The sequence below is a fragment of the Urocitellus parryii genome, chromosome 3, assembly GCF_045843805.1.
Source record: "Urocitellus parryii isolate mUroPar1 chromosome 3, mUroPar1.hap1, whole genome shotgun sequence".
Lineage (NCBI taxonomy): Eukaryota > Metazoa > Chordata > Mammalia > Rodentia > Sciuridae > Urocitellus > Urocitellus parryii.
The window spans coordinates 27461935-27488457 of NC_135533.1; the positions used below are offsets into that span (position 1 = coordinate 27461935).

Below are 26523 nucleotides of genomic sequence, written 5' to 3' on the forward strand. Positions count from 1 at the left end.
GTAACATAAACTGGAGGTGTGTGTGTGTGTGTGTGTGTGTGTGTGTGTGTGTGTACGCGGGCTTTGGTCTTTATTAGAATGGGTAGAGTAGTCTGAACTCTGAATACCCTTGCCTTAATCACTCTCCAGGGCTGCTGTAATTGTTTTATCCTGCTGTTGCAAGCCTCACTTAATTTTGTACGGCTATTTTTGAATGGGGAATGCAAGATCTCTGTGGTTAACTCTACTTGACAATGAGTATTTGGGGACTCTTCCAAGCCTCCTAGTGAATCAGTTATGTGGTTTTGATGCATCTCATTTAACTTTTTTTGAGATGCTTCTTTCCCTGAGACTGGAAGGTTGTCTCTAACGATGCTGGACATTTCTGCCAGAGAAATGCAAACATTTGTGACTCTGCTAGGAAATGAAAGCATCATGCTTTAAACTTATGTTTGGAAAGTTTGACATGTGGTGAGGTTGAGCATCAGATTTTATCCTCTTTTCTTTAATCCCAGCTTGTGTAATGACAGCTCTGATTGTGATGCTGTGACGTTTAAAAAAGAAAACCATGAATGAATGGATTTGACTCTGATTTTTAGATATAGTGTGAGATAGAGTACATAAGAATTAGTCAGAACATATTAAGTAATGCAAGATTGGGGAAAGTGATAATATCATCAAGAAATATATTCATTTCTTTTCTGCTTTCTGGAAACATTTTCTGTGAGGCAAAAAGCTACTGAAGATAAAAATCTATTTGAAGTAGCAACTTGACCTCAAAAGGAGAAAATTTGATTTCTCTAGAAAATGTAAAATGTAGCATGTTCAAGGACTTCAGTAATACATTTCTCCAGACAAGTGTCCTTGAGGGAGGGACGAGGGGAAATGAAAATCCTCAATGCCACTGCTTTTCTAATGGTTGTGTCTCTACCTTCACTTTATCTCTTCATTCTTACTTTTGGTGTATGTTGGTCTATTTCCTCTACCATTCAGGTTCTTCTCATATCTCCTAGATCAAAGACATTATTCCTGACCAACAAATTCTTGCATATTCTCAAACTTTTTTCTGGAGTGTTTTTGTTACTCCTGCTTTAACAGAAAACTGGCTGTCCCCTGAATTCCTCCAAGTGATTCACAATTTATATCTGGCCTAGATTTTATACTAAGTTGTAGACCCATGCATGCCAATACTTCCTTTAACATCTCTGGTTGGATTTTTCCAGATCCAGATCTTGTCAAATAGATTCTTAAAACTTGTCTAACTCTCACATTTTTTTACTTGTCTAAATCTCACATTTTTAAATTTCCCTCATCTCAATAAATGGTACCTCCAAACAACCCAATACTCCAGGAAATTTGGAGTCATTCTTTTCTAATTTCCCTGCATTCAATCCAGTTTATCCTGACAACATATATGTTTTTGTCTTCACAATAATATTTTTTTGTTCCCTGTTGCTCTTACCAGTAACCCAGTGTGAGAGACACCATGTTTCATGTTTTACCTGGACCTTCTATGCCAGCTTGCTCACTGCCCTCTTTCCTCCCAGGGTTGTGCTCCTTGAGGAATTCTCCACACCACACAGCAAGTGAGCTGGAGACACAATGTGATCATGCTGTTACCTTTCTTAAGATCTTCCAGTGATTTTCTATGAACCCTTTCCCATTGCCCCAAAGGACTCCATGATCTGGCTCCTGACTCTCTATAGATGTTTCTCTCACTTCCCAGCTAGCTCTATTCACCTGCTCTCCCTCTCTCCCTCTTTCTTTCTTGCTTGCTTGATTTCATCTCATGTTTTTGTTTAACTTCTCATTCTTTGTCTCTGAACTTTTCTGCAGGTAGTTCCCTTGGTTTTTACTGTTCTTTGCTTGCTCTTCTTTTATATTTGGCTAAAATGTTATCTTTTCAGAGAATACTTTTCTGTCTAATTTAAAATAGGTTCTTCATTCTTTTATATAGCATGTTGTGATTTTCCTTCATCACTTTTATCCCTATATATATTGGTTATTTTTTCTACAAACTTTTTATGGGAATTAATATCACAGTCATAGTAAACCCCTCTGAACTTATCACCCCCTTCAAACATTCACAACACATGACTGCTCTTGTTTCATTTATATTTGTTTTCTCCAGTTATTTTGTACCACATTTTTTTTCTTTGAAAGATGAGCATTTTGTTTTAGAGCATATAACCATAATATCATGTGATAACATGGAAACATGATGCTTTGTTAGAGTAATCAAGTAGATAGTCTGTGTTAAAATGCACTTTGTTTCAATCAAGGTAAGTTTCAATATGTGTATTGCAATTAATTGCAGTTAAGATTGTATGTCATTCCTTTAATCTATGGGTGCCTTCTTCCCCTTTTCTTCCTTGAAATTTATTTTTTTAGGTTTATATCTATAGAGTTTCTTGTAGTCTGGATTTTTTGGGTTGTGATATTCCAGTTCTGGTATTTAGCTTTCTTCTTATATCCTTTAAATAAGTGCTTAGATTGAGGTGTTGTCTGATTTGGGTTGGATTTATTCCATGGGTGAGCATGAAAGTTTCCATCAAGAGGCCCATTAAATTTTGTGATTTTTAGCAACCATTGATAATTCATTAAGTGATTATAGTGAGCAAATGGCAATATTCAAATTATCATCCTTTCTTCCTTTGGCACATATCATAGGTCTTTACAGGGAAACTCCTCCATGTCAGTTGTTTGATTACACTGAAGGACAGTGTATATGAAAGAGTGTGAAGGGGAAAGTAAATGCTTGAGATAGTCTCTTTATTTTAAAAGGTTTTAAACTAATGAGGTGGTTCCATGGCACAACCAAATATGACCTTTGAGGATGTTCTTCTTAGTTTCACAATCTACTTATATATTTAAATATATTTGGTGTCTTTTAATTGCAGATATTATTATACCAATGACCTCATTGGACCATTTGACAGGCAGGAGGCTACAGATCCCCTTTGAATATGTCTGAGTCATCTTTGTGCCTAGGTGGCTGTTTCTGTCTCCTTGGCCACACTGTTGGATCCTTAAATGCAGGGACATATCTGTAGTGTTTATTCTTTTTTTGTTGTTGTTATTTTTTTATTTATATATGGCAGTGGAATGCATTGCAATCCTTATTACACATATAGAGCACAAATTTTTCATATCTCTGATTGTATACAAAGTATATTCACACCAATTCATGTCTTCATACATGAACTTTGGAAATTGATGTCCATTCTTTATCTCAAGCACTGACTCATAATCTCTCAGTATTTGTTGAATGAGGGGCTAGATACTTTGTTTAGTGAAGTGGAAGAGCGATTAGATTTGTCTTGGTGAATATGGAACACAAGTCAGAGTGGAACTTACAAGAAGCAGCATTTTGTCTCAACATAAGGTAGAATTAAAGATTTGGTTCACTATAGAGGACTTTGAGTTCCACCAAAGTCTTTGAGGGACTGCTTTGTTCAGGAAGTGAAGCTGAGGATGGTAAGCCAATGAGGACCTTTGTCTACTTCGGAACCTGAATTGTTGTTGATGTGACTTCTAATTACAAGGTAACAGCTCTATAAATTCCTTTGTTGACAGATTTAATTTTTGGAAGGGTGCAAAGTTGGTTGTCCTGGAATTGTTGAAACATTCTGACTTCTTTTTTCTGCTATGAACATTTTCATGTTTAAAACATTATTCAAAAGTCTGATTTTATATTTCAAAATAGAATTCTGAGTTTGAAAGTTTGATAAAAATATTGATAAAGATGTACTGTGCTTTAGTAAGTCATTTATTTTTATAGATAATAATTTTTAATTGAATATATTTTCTCATTGCATGAAATTCTCAGACATTTTGTTGTTAGTCATATTCTAATAAATACCCAATGCACTATTGTTTATTAATGTGCAGATTTTATTTAAAAGAAGTTAATTTAAGAGGAATCAGAATTAATCTTCTACTTTTGTCTATACAATTTTGATAAAGATTAAGACAAGATGTAATTACTGACAGTGTACCTTGAAGTTGTAATTATTCTAATACTTTTTAATAAAGTATAGTAGATAGCACTGTCAGGATATGCCAGAGAAACGAAGGTTAGTTTTCAAACGACTTCTCAATTGTAGCTGAATGCAAATTGGATTTAGGTGACAATAGCAAAGCTGTGAATATGTAGCTGAGCTTTTAATTTTTGAAATATATAATATAGAGTAGTCAGCATTTGAACTACTTTTAAAAGAAGGTATTAATAAATTATGCAAAAATTAGTGTAATTTTTCAAATATTTTAAATAATTCTTCCAAAAGTGTATAAATTCAACCACAGTATTGCCCTTGCTATTTCACAGCTTGCTACTGTCACTCCCTCAGTGGTATCTGCATTTCCTTCTACCAAGACAGCATGGAAACAAAAACAGTGTATCTGCCTGCACCTGGTATCATTTTCCTTAGCAGCTTCTCCTGAGACACAATCATAATGGATGAGAGAGGCAGAATATATTAGATTTCCCAGAGTATATTAAATTTCTTTTAGGTATATTCTTTAATTTCCTTTATATCCTCTAGACATAATTTCTTCTAGGTGTTAGCACATAGACACTGTTTTCAAAGATGACCTGGATAATATTTGTAATTTTGTTTTATTGTACTAAGTTATCCTATTAATTTGAGGTAACTAATGGAATAGAAAGCCTTTAGGCTTTCCTTTGAGAATTGTTTATCTGTGAACAATTTCTCTTTGAGCATCATCTTTTGAATATGGAAAATGTACCCTGAGTAAAGTGGGGAGTTTTAGGTTTTTCAAAATGTTGAATGAACAAATGGACCAAAAAAAAAAAAAGAATAGACTGTTCTCTTTATTCAAAGCTTCTACACCTTGCTTCACTCTCACAAGAAATTTTTTATCTACAAATTTAAGGTGCACAGAATTGTGGCCCGAGTTTCTGAAGCTGGCAGATTTTGAGATTTCTGGTTTGAACCAGTCTGAAAACTGGATGCCACTTCAGCGTGGTTCTACCTGGCCATGTAGTTTCCCCACGTCTGTCTGCCTGGAGCTGTCTCCCCTGTGTGTGCACCTGTGCCTTGTGCTAACCTTGATAGCTCAACTCATGTGATGGGCAAACTAAAGCAACCTGTCACCTATCTTGGGGCCTGAAGTGTGCCTGGCAGTGAGGCCAAGCTGGGAAAGGTAGTTGTTGGAAGAATAAGAGAACAGTGGAGAATCCCTGAAATAAAGTGCCAATAAACGTAACTTACAAGTAACTGGAGGCAAATTTGTTAATGTCTTCAATATACTGTTTGTGGTATTAGCAACACAGTTTAAAGCTTTTAAAAAATGGTTATCATTACTTTTTTTTTTTTTTTTGGTACCAGAGATTGAACTCAGGGACACTCAACCCCTAAGCCACACCCCTAGCCCTATTTTGTATTTCTTTAATAGACAGGGTCTCACTGAGTTGCTAAGCACCTCACTGTTGGCTTTGATCCTTCTGACTCAGCCTCCCCAGCCAGTGGGATTATAGGCGTGTGCCACTATGCCAGGCTGATCATTACTTTTTGTAGCGCTGGGGTTCTAACGTAGGACTTCACATGCAAGGCAGGAGCTTTACACTCAGCTGCGCCCTAACCCTGAAGCATTTTTTTTGTATACCTTTATTTTATTTATTTATTTTTATGTGGTGCTAAGGATCAAACCCAGGTCCTCGCACGTGCTAGGTGAGCGCTCTACTGATGAGCCACAACCCCAGCCACAGAAGCATTTTTTTAAAACCACATTATTTACCTGAATTAATGTCTCCACTGGCAATCAATCCTTGATTGCTTTCTATTCATTAGCTTTTGATTTAATTAATAAGACATGTTAAAGAGGAATCCTCAGTGTTTTCTTGTAAACAGCTTTAATTGATTGATTCACATGAATTTTGTGAATATTATAAGTTATTTAAATCAACATTTGAATTACATGTTTTGAATCTTCGTAAAATAAATTACAGTTACAAGATAATTAGGAGATACAATGTTTATTTTGTTATTCTTAATGTAATACATATCTTTTAATATTAAGAACTAACAGGACTTACTTAGGATTTCAAGTATTGAAAATGTCATACTGATATTTCCAATTCATATGTACAAAAAATAGAATGTTAGAAAGTTTCAGAAATGTTACTTTTTTTCCAAAGGAGGAGCCAGTAATTTGGGATTTTCAGTAGCCTATAAAGCTGAGGGGCTTAGCAGTAGGTGAGTGTGCAGACATATGGAGGGAAGCTAATTAAGAAAAGAGAAGGTTACAGTGACTGTGAGGTTAAAGAGTAATTTGATGATCAATATGATTCTTAATGGGAAACCAATGAAGCAACTGGAAAGAGGGGATGCTGCTGATTAGTGGTCTGTGCTCAGATTATTAAAGGATAATGAGTGTTTTGAAACATGTCTATTGGGTGTAAAAAGGTTAATTAACAAAGCATTCTATAAATTCTAAAACTTTGGAAGTGAAAATTTGTCTATATCTACATGTATCAAAAACAAAGAGGCTGCACCTTTAATCTGAGAGAAAAGAAAATGAAGAGAAACATGAAAGGAGATGTTGAAAGCTTTATAAAGTTTTGGTATTTCCGTAATTTTTGAAAATGATTTTTATACTTAATTCTAGATTTATTTTGCATGTTTGAGTAAAAAATATGAGTGTATGAACAGTGTCAACATTCATTCATTAAACATTTTTGTGTGCCAGGAAATAATAGGCAAATATCAGCTAATGAAACAGCCCCTCTACTTCTGGACCTATTATAGTATAATATAAATTTCAAGGAGATTTTAGTTTCACATGTGTGATAGATAAAGTCTCAATGTCACCAACTATTGTGATTATCATGACCTATTACAAAAACTAATACTTGTAGGTTTAGTCATGCAGATTTAGAATCTTTTTTATGAACCTTTGTTTTATTCTTTTATACAGTTATAGGAAATAAGTTCAAAATTTTTTTTAACCATGAAAGTAATACAAATTATTCTATGAGAGTATTTACAAGGGTTCCTTCTTTGGTTTCATTTGAAGAGTGCTTACCCAATTAGAGGCTCTGCCATGCTCAGTGTGGTAAAGGCCAGTCATGGTTTCATGGCTGAGAGTGTGTTTTAAGTACATGATCTTCAGAAGTATCAGGTTCCTGTGTTGTGTTCCAGAATTCAGTTCACAGTACATTCAAGCTAACTCTTCTCAAGGGAAATGGGAAGCTTTGTGGGAGGAAGGTTGTGTGTTTTATGGGTGAGGGGAAAATATCTGTAAATGAGAGGAAAATTCCAAGCAGTTCCTGGAATCAGTTGCTGCCTCCTCAGGGAGCCAGGGATGAGCTCAGCTGGGCTGAGAAAAATCTGCACAGATGTCAGCACTTGCAGCCTCAAGCCTTGCCAAAGGCTCCGGAGTCCTAAGGACAAAGTAAAGAGCACAAGGTAGAGACTCCAGCTGAACCCCACGTGCCTAGCAAAGTTTTGCCTGCACCTGAGTACTTGAGACACACACAGGATGGGAGAAATCAAGGTAATGTACTCAAGACCAGAGGTGGCAGAGCAGCAAGGCAGTAGGCCTGTCCTCCCAGCTAGAATCAGGAGAAATCAGTACAACTTCTGAGCTTAAGGACATGGCTCTGTGGATCCTTGTACCAGATGTCCTCAGTCCTTTACTGTAACCAGTAAGAATGGATTTCACCATCAGTTCGAAGACAAATACCACTGGGATGGTTGGACTGTGACAAATTTCTTGGCCTTTTGGGTTTTATGTCTTTGGCAATTTTTAGAGGAAAATAAAGAGCAATTAGATGTAGTTTTTTAAAAAAGGCATCTGTGTTCTTTATGTTAGACTCAGGTGCTGCATTTTCTGGGTCACAGGAGATCTTTTTTGTGTTTTCTTTAACCTCTGAAGATCCTTGGTAGGAATGTAAATGGCAACAAGAGAGCTGAGGTTGTAGCTCTCTGGTAGAATGCTTGGTTAGTATATACAAGGCCTTAGGTTCTATCCCCCAAAAGAAAGAAATAATAATAATTAAATTGCAACCAGAAACAATTTGTGATCTATGAGGCTGACAAAATCAAATATTGATAACACATAGCATAGGTGACAGAGAAAGAACAGGATCTCTCTTTGTTTGCTATGGGAAGGGTCAATTGATATCCTCTGTCTCGAGTACATTTCCAGTATTCATGAAAATTAGGAATTTATCATGCAGACATTTTTTCATGGATGGAATTTTGTATACCAGAATTTTCATTGCATCATTAGAGTAGCAAAAAATTGAGAACAAGCTAAATGCTTATCAATAGAGGACCAGAACTAAATTAAGTATGTTATGCTCATGCAAAGAAATACGCTCTGGCCTTCCAAAATCAAGAGATATTTTTCTATAAATGTATAAGGAAGAAACCTAAATAGTTATTAAGTCACAAAAGCAATACACAATATATTCTGAATTCTATACTATCATTTGTGTATGTGTACTTATATGTGTGTGTGCACACACAATTATTAATGTGATACATATGTCATGGAATCTGTGGACCTTAAAGTATAGATGAGTATTGGTAAATGATGACCAGAGAGTGAGAGCTAGGTGGCTGAAGCAGAGTATGGCAGGGAGATTTATTTTTCGCCAAATACCTTCTTGTACCCTTCACATTTTTAATGTGTGTTTAAAAAAAACTATTTTAATTAACAAACCAACCAAATTGAGTATGCTGGTAGATCTTGTAATTGTGGAAAACAGAGCAATTAAGAAGACCAATAGGAATAATCATGTTTTCAATAGTTGACAGAATTTACTGGATAAAATGTTATCTCTATAGCATAATCTTACTCTTAATTAGAGCCGACACACATTTAGGATGTGTATGGAAGAGCCATCTGCTTTGGATAGGTTTTGTGTAATCTTGTAATAGTATATTCATAACTTTTTTGATGATATACTGTAATATAAAACACAACCAGATCAAATATAATCATGGAAGGCTCTTAAAAAAATAGAAAAAAGTGGGCAAATGGGTGATGTTGAGAGAGGAGAGAAGGCTAAGTGTTAGATTTCTGTCCTGGGGGACTGAATGACCTCATCAAAGACTGAAAATAAGACGTTTCAGCAAAAGAAACAAAGAAGGAAGCTATTGAGAAACAAAGTTATTTTGAGCGCATGGTTTTTCATTAATTTGAGAATAATTGTCAAGTGTGGTGATTTTGTTAAATACAAGTTTCATTCTGGAAGGAACAGAGTGAATCACAGAAAACTTCAATTAAATCTTGGCCTATGCAAGTGTGAATGTTTAAAATGTGAATATTTATGATGATGATATAGCATTCCCAGGCTTACAGAATTAATCTTGCTGTGGTGGTATAATTGAGTCACTGACATTTTCAAAGCAAAATTGCATAAAATAGAAATGGTAAGGAAGACAATTAGAGCCTTAATAGGCACATATTTTCACTTTTCATCTTTTCTTTTGTTTCTCTCAGGGTAAATGGGAAGTTGGTAGCCCTGAAGGTGATCAGGCTGCAAGAAGAAGAGGGTACCCCTTTCACAGCAATCAGGGAAGGTAGGCACTTCTACTTGTTGTCTGTGCTTTTGTGTTTGTATGATGTTTGTAACTGCATATGTATTTTACACCTTAGAATATGCTGAGTTTTTAAATTAAATTTTTATATTTTTCATTGGTGTGTGTATGCTGATATCAGTGCCTCTTAACAAATTATATCAAATTAATGTTAAGAAGACAAGAGTATACTGTTGTATCTATAGATATGTGTATGTTTTGTAACCATATATATGTTTAGAAAAATACTGCTATGCATTGATGGTAATTGAGGACTTCTGTATATTTGATTTTGTTTGAGGAGCTCCTAAAATACATATTAGAGTCACATTGCTCTACATTCATGTTTTTATGGGAAATTCTTTAATAATGAGAAGCTCATGGTATGCTGTCGTATTAATCATTTGAATGTCTTCTTTCTTGATTTCTTTGTATATGTCATTTACTGTATCTTCTATTGACTTTCTTATTGATAAATTATACCCTTTATATATTAGGGAGACTTATATTGTAATATTTCCTCTACTTTGCCATTTTCCTAAAGATTCCTTTTATAATGTAGTTGCTATATAAGATTTTAATTTTTATGAAATTAGTTTCTGCCTAGAAAAGTTTCTGTGCTTGAAAAGAAATGAAATATCACCCCTTATTTGTGGGGAATTTTCAGTTCAGTGTCATAACTCAGGATTAGTAGCTTTATCTCTATATCTTTAAAAGTACAAATTATTTTGACCTGAGATATCAGTTTATTTTTGCATTGAAGAGATCACAACTACTTGTTCTGTGGAGCCAGATGAGGTAAATATCGGTGGTTTACCTGTATGAAGGTACTGGTGAACTACATGCGCTCTCTCACTAGCCTGGTTTGTTTCTCATAACTATCAATATAATTTACACTACTTATTTCTGAGAAGTCTGCTTTCTCTTTTCTCATTCCTCTTTTCATCTCATATTGGTTTGGCTTCCTTCATTCCTATTTAGCTGATACTGCTCTTATAAAGTTCATGAGTTACCTCCTTCTCACCAAACGGAATGTACAGCTCTCACTCAGTTTTATTTTACCCATCCTGTTAACAGATGCACATAGTTGAAATTTTCTTTTCTGTGATTCTTTCAAGTAGAAACAAAAAGTATGATCTGTACAGATGTATTAAGGTTTTCCTTTTCCTCTTGTACTGGCTTTTTCCTCTAAGTTTTGGAGAGTTTCAGGACGGAGGGGGGGTGGATTTTCCCTCCTACTCTAATAAGTACTTTTTCCTAGGTGATTCCTTTCATGAATTTAAATAGCAGCCACAATGACCTAGACACATGCATCCCTTTAAGACCTTGTCTCCATCTCATTTCACATTCCTCTGCCTACTTGGCATCTCCTCTTGAATCCAATAATATATATTAAAAAAATATACCACTATCAAGCAAGGCTCATTGTGGGAATGCAAGTGTGGTTCCATCTTCAAGAATCAATCATCGCATAACAGTTACCTCAAACTTACATCCCAAAAGCTCTTTTGTCCTTCCACCATATCCCAAACCATATTATTCCTGCATTCCTAATAGCAACATCCAGTCTTCTCCTACCCAAATGTAGCCAATCAACAAGTCAAGTCCTATTGATTAGTTTTCTAAAAGATATCTCAAATCTGTTTATATATAGCACAAGTGTCTCTTTAGTGTCACCCCCTGTATTAGTAAGCTTTTCATTGTTGTGATGAAAATGTCCAACAAGATGAGAAAAGTTGATTTGGGCTCATAGTTTCAGAGATTCAGTCACAATCAACTGGCTCCATTATTCTGTACTTTAGGTGAAGCAGTATATCAGGATAGAGGGGATGGAAGAGGAAAGCTGCTCACCTCAAGGTGTCTGGAAAGCATAGAGAGAGGAGAAGAGGTCAAACCCTTTTGGGGTACGCCCTCAGTAACCTCCTCCTTCCAGCCATGCCCCACCTGCCTGTGGCTAGCACCCAGTTAATTCATTTACACCAGGATACACTGATCAGATCACAGCTCTTGTGATCTGATCATTCACCTCTTCATGTACTTCCATTAAATAGAAGCTTTTGGAGGGCAACTCATGACCAAACCATAATGGCCCCAGTCCAGGACATCATCAGTTCTTCCTTGCAATCACTTCTAAATTGAACTCCCTGCTTCTTCTCTGGAGTTATTATTGTCTGTCCCTTCTCTGAAACTAGTATAATCTTTTTAAAGAGCTAAATCATATTATATCACTCCCCTTATTTAAAACTCTGTGTCAAATACTGTATGACTGGTTTTTCTTCATTCATGCCACAGGGGTTTCTATTTCAGGGATTTTACACATGCTCTTCTCCTGGTTACAGTGCTCTTCCTTGGATCTTTTTAGATGCCAGGTATTAATTTAAATCTCTTTTCAGAGAAGTTTCCTATGGCTTTCTTATCTAAAATAGCAGCTAACCATTATCCAACCCATCTTTACTCACCAGGTCACCACCCTGTTTATTTTTGTTATGATTCTTATTGGAATCTGAAATGGGTCCTTCCCTCTCTATTCAATATGATTTTATAGAATTCATGGATCTTTATTGAACTTTCACAGGAATAGCCTCACCATCCAGCATGACGTTCACTCTATCATGGTTATTGCTTGACTTACAGAAAATCATTAAGCTAGAGTCTATAAATATGATGAAGTGTTAGATAGGGTCTTTGCTCTCAAGGAATCTGTCTTCCTGGTGGTAGACAGAGCATATAGATAACAAGTTGAGGAATAATATATGGTGGCACATCAATGTCAAATCATTTTGAACATATTCTAATTACTAAGGAAGTCCCTTCATTAGAGAAAGGGAGCTAAGGTGCTGGCTGGGCCCTCAATTTGAATTAAGATAAATTTTTTTTTTTTTTTTACTGTATCTCTTATTTTTTTTATTTTTTTATTTTTTTATTTTATTTTTTTTTATTGGTCGTTCATAACATTACATAGTTCTTAATACATCATATTACACGGTTTGATTCAAGTGGATTATGAACTCCCGCTTTTACCCCGTATACAAATTGCTGTATCACATCAGTTACCCTTCCATTGATTGACATATTGCCTTTCTAGTGTCTGATGTATTCTGCTGTCTGTCCTATTGTCTACTATCCCCCCTCCCCTCCCCTCCCCTCCCCTCCCCTCCCCTTTTCTCTCTCTACCCCTTCTACTGTAAATCATGTCTTCCATTTGTATTCTCTTGACTTACCCCTCCTTACCTCTTATATGACATTTTGTATAACCCTGAGGATCGCCTTCCATTTCCATGCAGTTTCCCTTCTCACTCCCTTTCCCTCCCACCTCTCATCCCTGTTTACTGTAAATATTCTTCTCAAGCTCTTCGTCCCTACCCTGTCCTTGTTTACACCCCTTATATCAAAGGAGTCATTTGGTATTTGTTTTTTAAAGATTGACTAGCTTCACTTAGCATAATCTGCTCTAATGCCATCCATTTCCCTCCAAATTCTATAATTTTGTCATTTTTTAATGCAGAGTAATACTCCATAGTGTATAAATGCCACATTTTTTTTATCCATTCATCTATTGAAGGGCATCTAGGCTGGTTCCACAGTCTTGCTATCGTGAATTGAGCTGCTATGAACATCGATGTAGCAGTGTCCCTGTAGCATGCTCTTGTTAGGGCTTTAGGGAATAGACCGAGAAGGGGAATAGCATTGAACAGAAGTTGCATTACAGGCAGGCATAGAAAAGGACTGGTTGTCAAGCACATAGCAATGGTTTAGATCAGGATTCTCAGTGGTGAGATGAAGGTGGAGTGGTTCTTGTTCATAGGAGTTATCTTTGTGGTCACAATAATAGGACAGTGCAACTGACATTTAGTGGGTTGCAGCTGGACACCTTTCAGTATGTATGAGTCACTCTAGAGAGGTCCTGCTGCACCTGTAGCCTGCTGCCTGATTTTGCAAATAAAGTTTTATTTAAACACAGTCCATCCCATTTATTTATGTCTTGTCTGTGGCTGTATTCTTATATTCTTGTGCCAGACTGTATGGTCCCCTTTATTTCTGTGAAGTCTGACTCTTTAGGGAAAAAAAGTTTGTCATTCTCTAATACAATGAACAATTATGTTCCAGAAGGCTTTTGACTGTACTATTAGGCATTCACAGAGTGAAAAACTTGTTTATATTTTCCTGAGGCTATAACCCTCAACTCTTTCAAATATAAACAAAAAGTATGATCTGTACAGATTTATTGCATACCAAATTTCCCAGGAACATAACTGCAGTGTAAATTTAGAAGAAAAATGAATTTTGTTTTGTAGAATGTTCTTCTATAACTTTTACATATATAACTTGGAAAATATATAACTAATGGTAGTTCTGCTTGTTTTATTGAAGTCACTGATGTTGTACCTGTAGATCAGTCTGTATTTATAGTGGTTGCATTAATGCTGATTCTATATGTAGGTGTGACCCAATGCCTCAATGTTTTCCAACATAATTGTACCTATTTATGTATTTAAATATACTGTTTTATTATAAATAACTTTTTATTTCTTTTTACTATTCTGGTTATATATAGGTAAATATATTTGAAATTATTTACATAAATATTTTAAATTGTATGTATGCGTATGTCCTATTATCTATGAATTTCATTTCATAGTAGTAAAGACAAATTTCATATACATATCTGCATATATTCCACATATATCCACGTGTTTTAGTTCATGTAGATATAGATTAGTACATTTGAAATTATGAATATTTGATATTATACATCTGTATACCTCTTATTCAGTATGAATTTCAGTTCATAGTAAAAGCAAAGTAGTAAAAATGTATAAAGAGGGTTCTATGCATGATGGGATTGGAAACCACCAGCTGAGATGCATCAGTTGGTTTTTGTTGAACTGTGGAGGAAGACAAGTTGGACAGTGCTATTGAATTTGATTCTGGTAGCCCCTGAATGTGAGGCATTAGGAGAGGGCCAGGAGACTGGCCAGCCGGCATGTTCCCCAGCTTGTGGGGTGTGTACTAGAATTAATCAACCTTTTCTCAATATGGGTGCTGATCTAGATTCAAGGTTTAGAGCAAGTTCATAATGATAATAGCATCATTATGACAGGTAGGTCCATTTGTAGGACATTTTAAGGGAAGAAGCAAGTAGAGTAAAATGAAAATTGTGGATGATCTACTTGTTAACACTGGCAGAGAATGACACTGGCAAGGCCTTAGGACACCTGAAAGGGCAACACCAGGGAGAAGAATATGGTGAACCTAGGCACACTGAGAGCTGGGTTTCCTGGCAAGATGACTTCATTCCGAGCAGGGAGATGAACAGGGGAACTAGCCTTGGGCTGCAGTCGTGTTGTAGAATGCAGGGCTGCATAAATGGGTCCTCACTGTGTGGGTCAGTGAGCCTCTGATGGCTCTCCAGCAGACTGTATTCTTAAAGAGAAATCTGGTAGTATGATACAATATAGATTAAATACAGAGGAAATTAGAAGCTTATAAATCAGTCATTCAAAGTACTAGAGAGTGGAAATTATGGATCTGTTAGAAAGCAGCGACAAAAATGATATTTTGAAGAAAAAAATGCCAGAGACATATAGATTATGGGTTATAGATGATATGGGAGGAAAATATCAATAGTTCTAATTTTGAATGATTGAAAAAATGGTTTCAGAGATGGAAGTAGTTTGTGAGTACATTGACTTGTTTTTAACACTTTATAGCTTGAAAGTACTGTTACTCAATTTAATCTTCAAATAATCGCTTTGAAAGGGGGTTTATTTTTTATTTTGTAGAATTTTTTAATATAACTATGGAATCGAGGCCCAGTGTAGTTGTCTGAGGAGTGGATTGTTATGCCTAGACCTTGTTAGATTCCAAAATAGTGTCATTACTGACCTTTTGAAGTGGTTGATTTGGGTTTTAGATGTTTTGAGTTCATGAGACGTCTGTATGAAAATGTCCTGTTGGTGATGTGGGAGTGGTGTTCACTAAAGTGCTGCATGAGCAGTGTGTATTTAGCATGATCCTTAAGAAGTTGAACAAGTTTATTTATTTTTTTACATAAAGAACAGATTTATTTGGCCCACAGTTCTGGAGGCCTGGGTGCATCTGTGAGTGTCTCTTGCCATATCATTCCAGGAAGGCAACAGAGGTCAAGAAGGAGAGCAGAGAGTTACTTTTAAGAGTTTTGAGGGAGTGAGCTTAGAGTGAAAGCCGGGAGTTGGCAGCAAGCCCTTCTCATGAGGTGGGTGCTCCCCTGGGTATTGGACTCTGGGACCTAGGTATTGATCCTGGCTTTGCCTTTCATCTCATTAGAAGACAAGAACCCTGACCGATTTTGCCAGGGCAGCTGTTAACAAAGTAGCACAGACTGAGTGGTTTAAACAATAGGAAGCTGTTGTCTTATCTGGAGGCTAGAGGTCTGAGGTCATGCTAGCATGAACTTCCTCATGAGGGCTACAGTCTGTTCCAGGCTTCTCTCCTTGGCTTGGAGATGGGTGTCTTCTCCCTGGTGCCCTCATATGGTCTTCCTCCTGTGTCTGTGTCCAAATATCTTCTTTTGTGTAATGACAATGATCAACGGTCATATTTGATTAGGAACACTGTGATGACCTCATCTTAACAAGACTTAATGAAGCTAACTCCATAGCCACACAGTCACATCACAAAGAACATTGGAGCTTTGGGGGACACAGTTCAGCCATTGTGACTTCATAGCTTTGGGCTCTTGAACTCGCAGAAAATAGAAGTTGTTTGTGCCATCTCTTTGGCATTTGTGGTTTTGGTTTCCTAAGGACTCTTAACTCAGAGTTTTGAGTGTCCTGGAGATCAAGAATGATAGAATTATGGATGCTTGGAGGGATTGGTCACAAAATGACATATTATATAGAGTATTTTAAATAAAGTATTTTGAGGTTTTCCTAATAAAGGCCGACTTTGAAATGATTTTTTAATAGAGATAAAAACGACTTCAAGTGAAAAAATTAAACTATGGGTCAGTTTAAGTTACATTTGTTCCTTTCTTCATATCTCATTCCTGTCTTTTATAGTATTATTGTTCTGCTATTTATTTGTAGAAGAAAAAGCTATTACTGTTGTTGAGTTTTTCTATCTTATCCCATTGGTACTTCTAGAAGTTTATGCACCATAACTCCTGCATGTATTTAGTGTTAGAACTTGAAGTACTCAGGAAGATGGAGACAAGCTGGGCTATCTGTCATATGATACTATTTCCCTTTATATATTATGCAAACACAATATGTGTTTTCCTTTAAATTAATATATTAAAATGACATAAAATATGTTTAAATTTTTATTTAAAAGAGTATGTGTGTGTGTGTGTGTTTTAGAGGCAGACAGGTGTGGTGGCCTATGCCTGTCCACATTCACATTGATAAGAGTGCAGCATGGCTTGCTCAATGGAGAGGGAACACTTGAATCTGAGTTTACCTCTCTTTTGCTGTTCTGGTCAATTCTTCATTCACAAAAGGTCAAAACCAGAAAGTTTTCAAAATAGGAAAGTACTATGCTGAGTGAAGTGCTTTCAGGGGCATGCTTTCTACTCTCAGGCTCTTTTAGGAATTTAGATTTTGACTTGTGACTTTTAGCTACAGTGGGTATGCTTGCAGGCAACCCTATTCTTACCCACATTTGTACCCAGAGAGGGCCTTTGCATTTTGTCCTTTTAAACTGGAGTGCATGATGACTTAATTCAGGTTTAGGTGCTTTGAGAGTCATTCTGCCTTTGATAGGAGCTTAGAGAAGTTAAGTAGCAGCTTTTGTATTATAAATTAGAATCCTTATGTTATGTCCTCATGGTTTGTGTCTACTGATAAAGGGTCAGAAGATACCAGAAAGGTTCAAAAGGCAGTGGATGAAATGTCTTACGATAGCCTATCTTTAAAACAACTTTAAATATGTATTTGTTCTTATCTGTGATATTATGTTCTCTATATAATATAAAATTTCCTCTAAGATCTCCCCAGAATAAGAAGGCAAGGGAACCACCTGTCTCCTTTCATGTATTCTTAAATGCATAATGGTTTTCTTAGGGGAGATTATTCTTAAATCCATATACTCTAATAGGGAACAATTTCAAATTCAAACAGGAACAGTATCATTAGATAGTGTTTAGTGTGTGTTTGCATACACAGCCAGAGCCTAGTTGCACTTAATTCTCACAAAATTGTGCTATGTATGTACTACCATTATTTTTTATTTTAAAGTGAAGAAAAATTAGGCATGGGGAGGTTAAGTCACACAGATAAGGTCACAGCTAGTTTGTGGTAGAGTTAAAAGTTGAATCTGGGCAGTCACATTGCAGGGTCTACACTAAAACATTATACTATGATAGATTTTATGTAGAAAATTTGAATTTATGCTGCATTTTATTACTCATTTCATGCAGAAAGTTATCTTCATTGCATCAAGGTGAGCAAGAGCAACAAAAAACAAACAAAATGATGGGTTTGTGGGGAGGAAATGTAAGGCAAAAATGTTTGTTTATAAAAGCAATGACAGTTGGGCTAGGGATGTGGCTCAGTGATAGAATGCTTGCCTAGCATGTGCAAAGCCCCTGTGTTCAATCCCTTTTTGTGTGGATATATATGTATGTATACACACACACACACACACAAATATACACACACATACATACATACATACACACATATATGTATATATGTGTGTATATGTATACATATATATATACACACACACACACACATCTCCAATCATTTTATGCACACACACACACACAAGATAGTTGAATTATGGTTCAATTGGCAATTAACCAATCTAAATTTTATATTTGAGATGCTGCATGACTTCTCTAGGGCAGCTATGATAAATTACCATAAACAGAGTGGTTTATTCTTGTATAGCACTAGAGTCTTCAGGTTCAAAATTATGGTATTGGCAGGACCAAGCTCCCTCTAAAGGTTGCAGGGAAGAAGAGCTGACTTGCTTTTTCCCAGCTTCTGTTGGCTCCTGGCAATCTTTGATGTTCTGTGATAGTACTCCAATTTTTGCCTGTCTTCACATGACCTTCTTCTCCGTGCATCATTGTGTCTTACCCTCTTCTTAGAAGGATACCAGTTATTGAATTTCAGTCCTGCCCTAATCTAGTATGGCTTTATTTTAGTTGGTTACATCTGTGAAGATTTTATTTACAAATAAGGTCACATTCTGAAGTTCCTGGTGGGCATGAATTTTGGGGTCACACTATTCAACCCACAATGTAGGTGTTTTTTCTTCTCAATTTCACAGAGACATTTGTTGGTAATGGTGGACAGAGACATGATTTTATCTTCAAATCTTAGAAGAAAGATGAACTGTTAGAGAGGTTTTGATAATGCATCACTTTCCTTTTACTAAAGTTCATGTATATTTTAGACAAATGAACTTTCTCCATGGTGATTTGGCTCTTTTGTTATTTGTTGTTGTTTTTAAAGAAAAATGTGATTCTTCCTAGATGATGGAGTGACTCCTGATCTGTGGAGATAGATTTTGTGGCAGGGCAGTGAATGGAAATTAGACTTTGGTAGTTAGTCTGGGTTAGAAGCAGAGAGAACTGACATGATGGAGATCCCCAAGGCTACTGGGTAGATATAAAATGATAAAGGTCTGCTTCCACATTGGTTGTTGGGATTTCAGACACATTTACTCAAAGACAGAATATTGTAAATATTGATTAGACATCCAAGTTCTTCCAGAAGTTTTTTTTATTTTTCTAATCCACATATGCTGTCTAACATATGTATAGCTTCAACAATCAAGTGGAACCAATTTGATAGGTATATAATCATCTTTGGTTAAAATAATCTAGTCAAGTGTCTGATGCCAAGGCTCTTTTACTTATGCTCCTGGAAGCTACAAGTGAGAGTAGGCACAGAATGGGGTGTTGCAGGGCACAAGCTCCTTCTGTAAGAGAGCTGAGAGCACAGCTGGGGGTTGGGGAAAGGAGAGGAAAACCATTCATTTCCATGTTTGTGTTTTGTCACTATTGGTGTTTTGAATGATTCATCATCTTATAATGGGTTTCTAAATTGACAAGGAGATTATAAGCAGAATTTTGAGTTATCCTTTCCCTTATTTTAATATAGCATCTGACTCCATGCAGTGGGTGACCAGTTAAATTAGGTGTCTCGCACAGGTATTAATAACTTTAGGACTCTGCAATTCTGTGCTCAGTTTAGACACTTCTGAATTTGGCACTTGAATTGAGAGGTGTTTTTTAAGGCAATAAATGTGCCGTGATTGTTTGAAGTGCATTAATCCTGTATAAGCTATCATGAATACTAAGACCTTAGAGATTACCTTGTTCCTGTCTGTCTCAATTGCATACTGGTCAGGCTCAAGTTGCATGCTTAACTCTTACAGTGGATTTTAATCAATAGAATTAGTGACCAGCAAGGGGCAGTTCAGTTTAGTGGCTAAGTGTCTGGGCTCTGAAGTCTTACCTGCTTGGATTCCAATTTGGTGTGCCTTCGTGCTTAAGTATATTATTTTGAGCAAATTTTAAATTTTCTGTGCCCCAATTTTCTCTTCTATAAAAAGGTGAAGATACCTAACCTTATTAGGATTGTTGGGATGTTGTGTTCATTACATATGAACATGAGTCCATAAAACAGAAACAATCCATGAATAATGAAGATTTCATGGAAACAAAAACACATTAACAGAAATTAAAAATTCAGAAGATTTGGATAGTGAATTCAAGCATATCCTCCTGAAGAAGACCAAGAAGAGTTAATTTCTATCTTTGAGAATAAATAAATATAGTTCCTTGAGTTTTCTTCTGTATTGCCTGTTTTTTTCTGTTTGTCTATTTTTTTCTCTCTCTTTTATTGGAAGCATCCTTTGCTGACTATTATTTATTGTCAGCCACATTTAAGAGTCAAACACTAGGATGCTGACAGAAGCTCTGGGTGCTTAGCTAGGGAATGCTGGGCTTCACTGTAGGGTGGTGTGGCACAACTCCTCAGATGGCAGCATATGGAGGTCTTTTCTTGGGAGAAGCCTTCATTTCCATAGGGAATGATTACTTATCCTCCTGTCCAGAGGATTTTTAGTTTTGCTGTCCCACTTAATGGGATTGAGTAAGAGAAAGAGGCTGTAAGCATGCTCACTTTACAACACCATAGGTTTTTATTGAGCTTCCCTATATTTGGTTCAGGTCATGCAGCTAGTGTAAAGGAACAAACATTTTAAAATACTTCAGGAAAAATATGATAAGTACATGTAAAAAGTCCTTGGCAGTAGGAAGAGATAAAAGATGAATGTGTGGACTTATGAGGGACACTTGGTGTAGGGTGTGGTGTCTGGCTAGACATGGAACTTGAGAGAGATGAGAGTATTCAGGATGACTTCCAGGCTTGGATAATTGGGTAGATAGTGGAGCCAATGCTAAGGAAGGGACTGTGGTCTGTGAAGGAGTATGTGCAACATGTTGAGTTCAATCTCAGATTTGTTGTTTAAGTCTTGGAATTCATGTGGCAGTGGTTTACCTGGTGGTTCATTTTAGATGACATATTTATTGTACCTCAATTGAAGACCTTATTAGAACATTATCTCATTTGATTTTTCAACTGCCAAGGAAAGTTGATACTATCATCTTAAATCTGCTAGGAAGCAAAGAGATGAAAATGAAGTCGAGACAGCACTATAAGTAAATCAGAAAATATTCAGTCTTGGTTGAGACTGTACTACTAATTGAATGCCATGAGTGAGCACCTAACATATTTCATTTTTAATACCCTTAATTTTGAAAGAATTTGAGACTTCTCATTTTAGTTTATATAGATTATGAAATATATAAGTATATAATTTATAAAATATATACTATCATTTTATATTAAATATATAATATATACATATATAAAATATATTATCATTTTCCTAAAATGATAATACTAGCATGAATCTTTTACCTGGATATAAAATCTATAATTGTATCATCAGTATTTTTCATAAACACCTACTGTAATGCAATGCACATTTATTGTGTTAAAATATTTCTTTGGAACCTTCTAATAATAATACTTTATGTCTGTCACTGAAAAAATTAGCATGAGCTGCTTTAGAGCATTTTACATTTGACAGGAAAAAATTTTGTAAATGGAAGGTAAAAATCCATGAGTCTAGACGATGATTTTTCAGTAAGCATATGTAAATTGCCACAATTGTTATTCTTTGTAAGTCTGAGTAATTTGATGGCTATCTGCCAACTGATATCAACACAAATTTGTAAGCTATTACATCATGTGACTTTAAAAACTGTGAAAACCATGTTTTATTTCTCATGTCATTAATTTTAAACACTTGGATTTGTTTTTTTAAATCAAGTAACTGATTTCTCAACTGCTTTAAATTTGTAAAAATTTATATTACATTCTGTCCTATTTTTGTAAACTGGAAATATAAATTTAAGATGAGATGTGATACGTTTATATGTAAGACATTTTAAAAGGATTATGCAACCAGTTATCTGAATGCATTTGTAATTTTCTAAAATTCCCCCTGAATTTTTTCAATGCCTACCTTACTAATCTTTAAAAAATTCTACCTCCTTTAATTTTCACAATAATCCTATGTTAATATGTGGGTATTAATATCTACAAGTTACAAATGAAGAAATAAATTGTCCTTTGTCACACAATTTGCTGATAAACAGGATTTTAACTGGAGTGTTTCCTCAAAGATAATATATTCTTCTCTTCAGAATCTCTTGTCTAATTTTAAAGAGTGATGGGAATTTATAATCTATATATAAACTGCTTGTCATAATAGTTATTAACTTAGCAATTGGAAGTTGTTTTTAAGAATCATGGCCTGGTGCAGTGGCACATGCCTGTAATCCCTGAAGTCTGGGAGAATGAGGCAGAAAAATTGCAAGTTCAAAGCCAGCCTCAGAGATTTAGCAAGGCCCTAAGCAACTTATAGAGACCCTGTCTCAAAATACAAAATTTTTAAAAAAAGTACTGAGGATGTGGCTCAGTAGTTAAGTACTCTTGAGTTTAATCCCTGATACCTACCACCCCAAACAAATGCAACCCATGGCCACACCTGGTAACTTTATCGTGTTTGAGAAGCTGTTATACTGTTCTGCCACAGAAGCTATGTTCTACTTAGTAACAGAAATGGTCAGAGGTCAACAAACTGTGACCAGAATTCATGCCCAATGTCATGAGAAACATAGTTTAGTGTCTTATTTATCTTCAAGCTCTAGATGCAGGCACATTTTCTTTTATGTTGAAGGAACACTCAAGGAAGATAACAAATAGACTTTTTAGTGGTTATTAAAAAAAAAAAAAAAAAAAAACAGATACATTGTGTATATTGGAGCAAGGTTTCTGGAGAGGAATTTGACTGTTCCAGAAAAAGAGGAAGGAAATACAGGCAAAAACATATTTTTTAATTGTCAAAAAATTACTGATTACATGATTACATGATTAATATATTACTCCAAGTAGATCCATGTACCACAATTAAGAGAAACAGAAAAAGACCCAATAATAGAGCCATAATAGTGAAACTGTTTAAAGAAAAAGATAAAGAGAAGTCTTTAAGGCAGGAAGAGTAAAACATTTAGATCATTACATGCAGAGAAAATTTATGTTTAGGAGCTGACCTTTTATCTAAACTAGTAGAGGCAGAAAGGCAATATACTGGCATATTAAAGGGAAATTGCATGGAAATGGAAGGAGACCATCATTGTTATACAAAATTACATATAAGAGGTTGTGAGGGGGAAGGGGAAAAAACAAGAGAAAGAATTAAATTACAACAGATGGGGTAGAGAGAGAAGATGGGAGGGGAGGGGAGGGAGGATAGTAGAGGATAGGAAAGGTAGCAGAATACAACAGTTACTAATATGGCATTATGTAAAAATGTGGATGTGTAATTGATGTGAGTCTGCAATCTGTATTTGGGGTAAAAATGGGGTAAAAACCCACTTGAATCGAATGTATGAAATATGATATGTCAAGAGTTTTGTAATGTTTTGAATAACCAATAAAATAATAAAAAATTTAAAAAAATAAAAATGCTTAAGAACACCTGTCAAGTAAAATTCTACATCTAACAAAACTATCCTTCAGAAATAAAGCCTAATGACATTTTCAGATCAGTAAAGTCTGAGGGAAATGCTAATGGAAGTCTATCAAGCTGAGAAAAAATGATACTCAACAATTATTTACTTCGGGGGAGGGATGAACAATGGAAATAATAATATGTGAGTAAATATAAAAGATTTCATTAATGAGTTATCCTTTTTTTCTCTTAATTAAAAAAAAAATATTAGATTGATTGGTGCAATGATTATAACATTGTATCATTAAATATAGAACATATAGATGTAACATATATGAGAATAATGAGTGGGAGAAAATTGGATTCAAGAACTATATTTTATAAATATTAAGTCATTTCTTTAAAAACTGGGAATTGAACCCAGAGGCATGAGCTACATCCCCAGTCCTTTTTATTTTTTAACTTTTTTTGAGACAGGGTCTTGCTAAGTTTCTTAGAGTCTCTCTAAGTTGGTGAGGCTGGCGGTGAACTTGATCCTCCTGTCTCAACCTCCAGAATTGCTGGAATTACAGTTGTGCACCACCATGTCTGGCAAATGAATTCATTTTTAACCTGGAGTAAAACAATAATTCATCAATTGTAATGCCTGGAGTAACCACTAAGATAATAATATAAAGTTAACAGAAGAATTTAAAAGTAGGCTTAAAAGGTTTTTGTTTTTTTTTTTTTAATACAAAGAAGATGCTAGAGGAAGACCATAAGAAATCATATGCTACATATAGGAAAACATAACAGATTAAGATGTTCCTCAAATCCTCTCAACAATTGTAGTCTAAAAACTCCAGTCAAAAGAGAGAGATTTCAGACTGGGTAGGAAGCAAAGATACACTGTTTATATGAGAGGAACTTCAATTCTCGAGATCCAAACAGGTTAAAGATAGAAGGACAGAAGAAGATATCCATGCAAATCATTAACTATAAGGAATCTCAAGTGACTATATTAATATCAGACAAGATAGAACTTATGCCAAAATTATAGAGGCAAATTTCTGTTTTTCTTGCAAAGAGAAACCCACATTTTATATTGATAAGAGTGTCAATACATCAGGAAGATTTCAGGTATAAACTTAGAGGACTTAATAATAGAGTTCAAATACGAAAAAAGCAATGACTCACAGAATTAAAAGAAGAAATAATTTGATAATTTTATTTATAAATTTTGATAACTTATTCACAATAATTGATAGATCAACTAGACAAAGTCAATTTAGAGCAAAATTTAGACCTTAAACATTTCCTTTAGACCAAACTAGAGACCTCAAGTTAATAATCTAACTTTCCACCTTAAGAATATAAAAGAATAGCAAATGTATGTCAAAGGAAGTAGAAACAAAGAATGGAAACCAATGAAATAGAAAACAAACAATAGAGAAAACAAACAAAAAAGTTTGTTTTTGCTAAATAAAACTTAAAAATCTTTAGTTTATTTTTTATTTTTTCTTTGATCAAGAAAAAATAAAAAATAAAAGAGGCACAATTTCCCAAAAATTATCAGTGAAAGAAAGTGTATAATGATTGTCCTTACAGAAATTAATAGGGTTTTAAGGAAACATTATGAGCCATTTTTATGCTCACAAACCAGATAATTGCCATTAAATGGATAAATTCATACAAAGCACAAATTGTAAAAAAATGACACAGAAAGAATTGGAAAAATATTGTTATATCTGTAATTTAAACAAATTGAACTAGCTATTTTAAATTTTTTTATAAAGTCATAGGCCTAGATAATTTTACTAATGATTTCTATCAAATATTTAAAGACAAAATAAAACCAACCTACACAAACTCATTCATGAAATAGAGGATGAGGGAAGGGATCAGGGATAGGAATAGGAAAGATGGTAGAATGAATCTGAAGTAATTTTCCTATGTACATATATGAATACACCACATTGAGTCTCAACATCATGTACATCCACAAGACAGGGATCCTAATTAGCATATGATATATTTCATGTTTGTATAAATATATCAAAATAGATTCTTCTTTCATGTGTAACTATAAAGAACAAATAAAAAAAAATTAAAAATGTACAATGTGGGAAAACTCTCTAGCTCATTCCATGAAACTAGAATTACCCTTGTTTTGAAAGCAGACACATATAATCTACTCTCTCACATGAACATAGGGGCAAAATTCCTTACACAAATATTAGGAGGCTGAGTTCAGAAACATAAAAAAAATTATCTACGAGGACCAATAGGGATTAATATTTGGAATTAAAGTTTAGTTTGATATCCCCAAATCAATAAATATTCCATGTTTTTAGAATACAGTTTAAAAAGAACTTTATCATTCTCATAAATATAAAAAATGTTTTTAACAAAATCTAACACCTATTCATGTTAAAAAATTCTTAACAATCTTGGAATTAAAAGGAATTTCAACACACATACACACACACACATACAATCATATTTGTATGTACTAACAAGTGAATATGTGGAAAACAAACTTTAAAATAGAACACCATTTACAATCACTTCATATAATTATAATAAAAAAGAAATGGCTAGAGATAAATCTAAAGCCATTTTTCAGCATTTGTATGCTAAAAATTTAAAAACCTGGAAAAAGAAACCTAAGGAGATGAAAATACATGGAAACATATTCCATATTTATGGATTGAGTATAATTGATCAATATTGTTAAGATGACAGTATATCCCATATTTCTTTGTTGAGTAAACCCTACCCTGGTCAAAATCCTACCCATATTTTTGTAGAAATTAACAATCTGACCCTATAATCATATAGAAATTGATTGAACTAGAATTGTCAAAGCAATTTTGAAAAATGAACAACAACGTAGAAAGTTATATTACACAAATTCAAAACTTCCTGTAAAGCAACAGTGATTAAGATAATGTTATTGATGTAAAAATAGACCTTAAACCGTGGAATAGAA

At 34.9% G+C, this 26523-nt stretch overlaps 1 protein-coding gene across 1 annotated transcript in view; it reads left to right on the forward strand.

Annotated features, from left to right (window-relative positions):
- Positions 1 to 26523, forward strand: part of Cdk14 (cyclin dependent kinase 14) — a 554426-nt gene that overhangs the window by 176690 nt on the left and 351213 nt on the right. The window contains exon 5 of the mRNA XM_077796699.1: positions 9454 to 9533. Coding sequence (XP_077652825.1) covers positions 9454 to 9533 — 80 coding nt within the window. The remainder of the gene's footprint in view (positions 1 to 9453; positions 9534 to 26523) is intronic.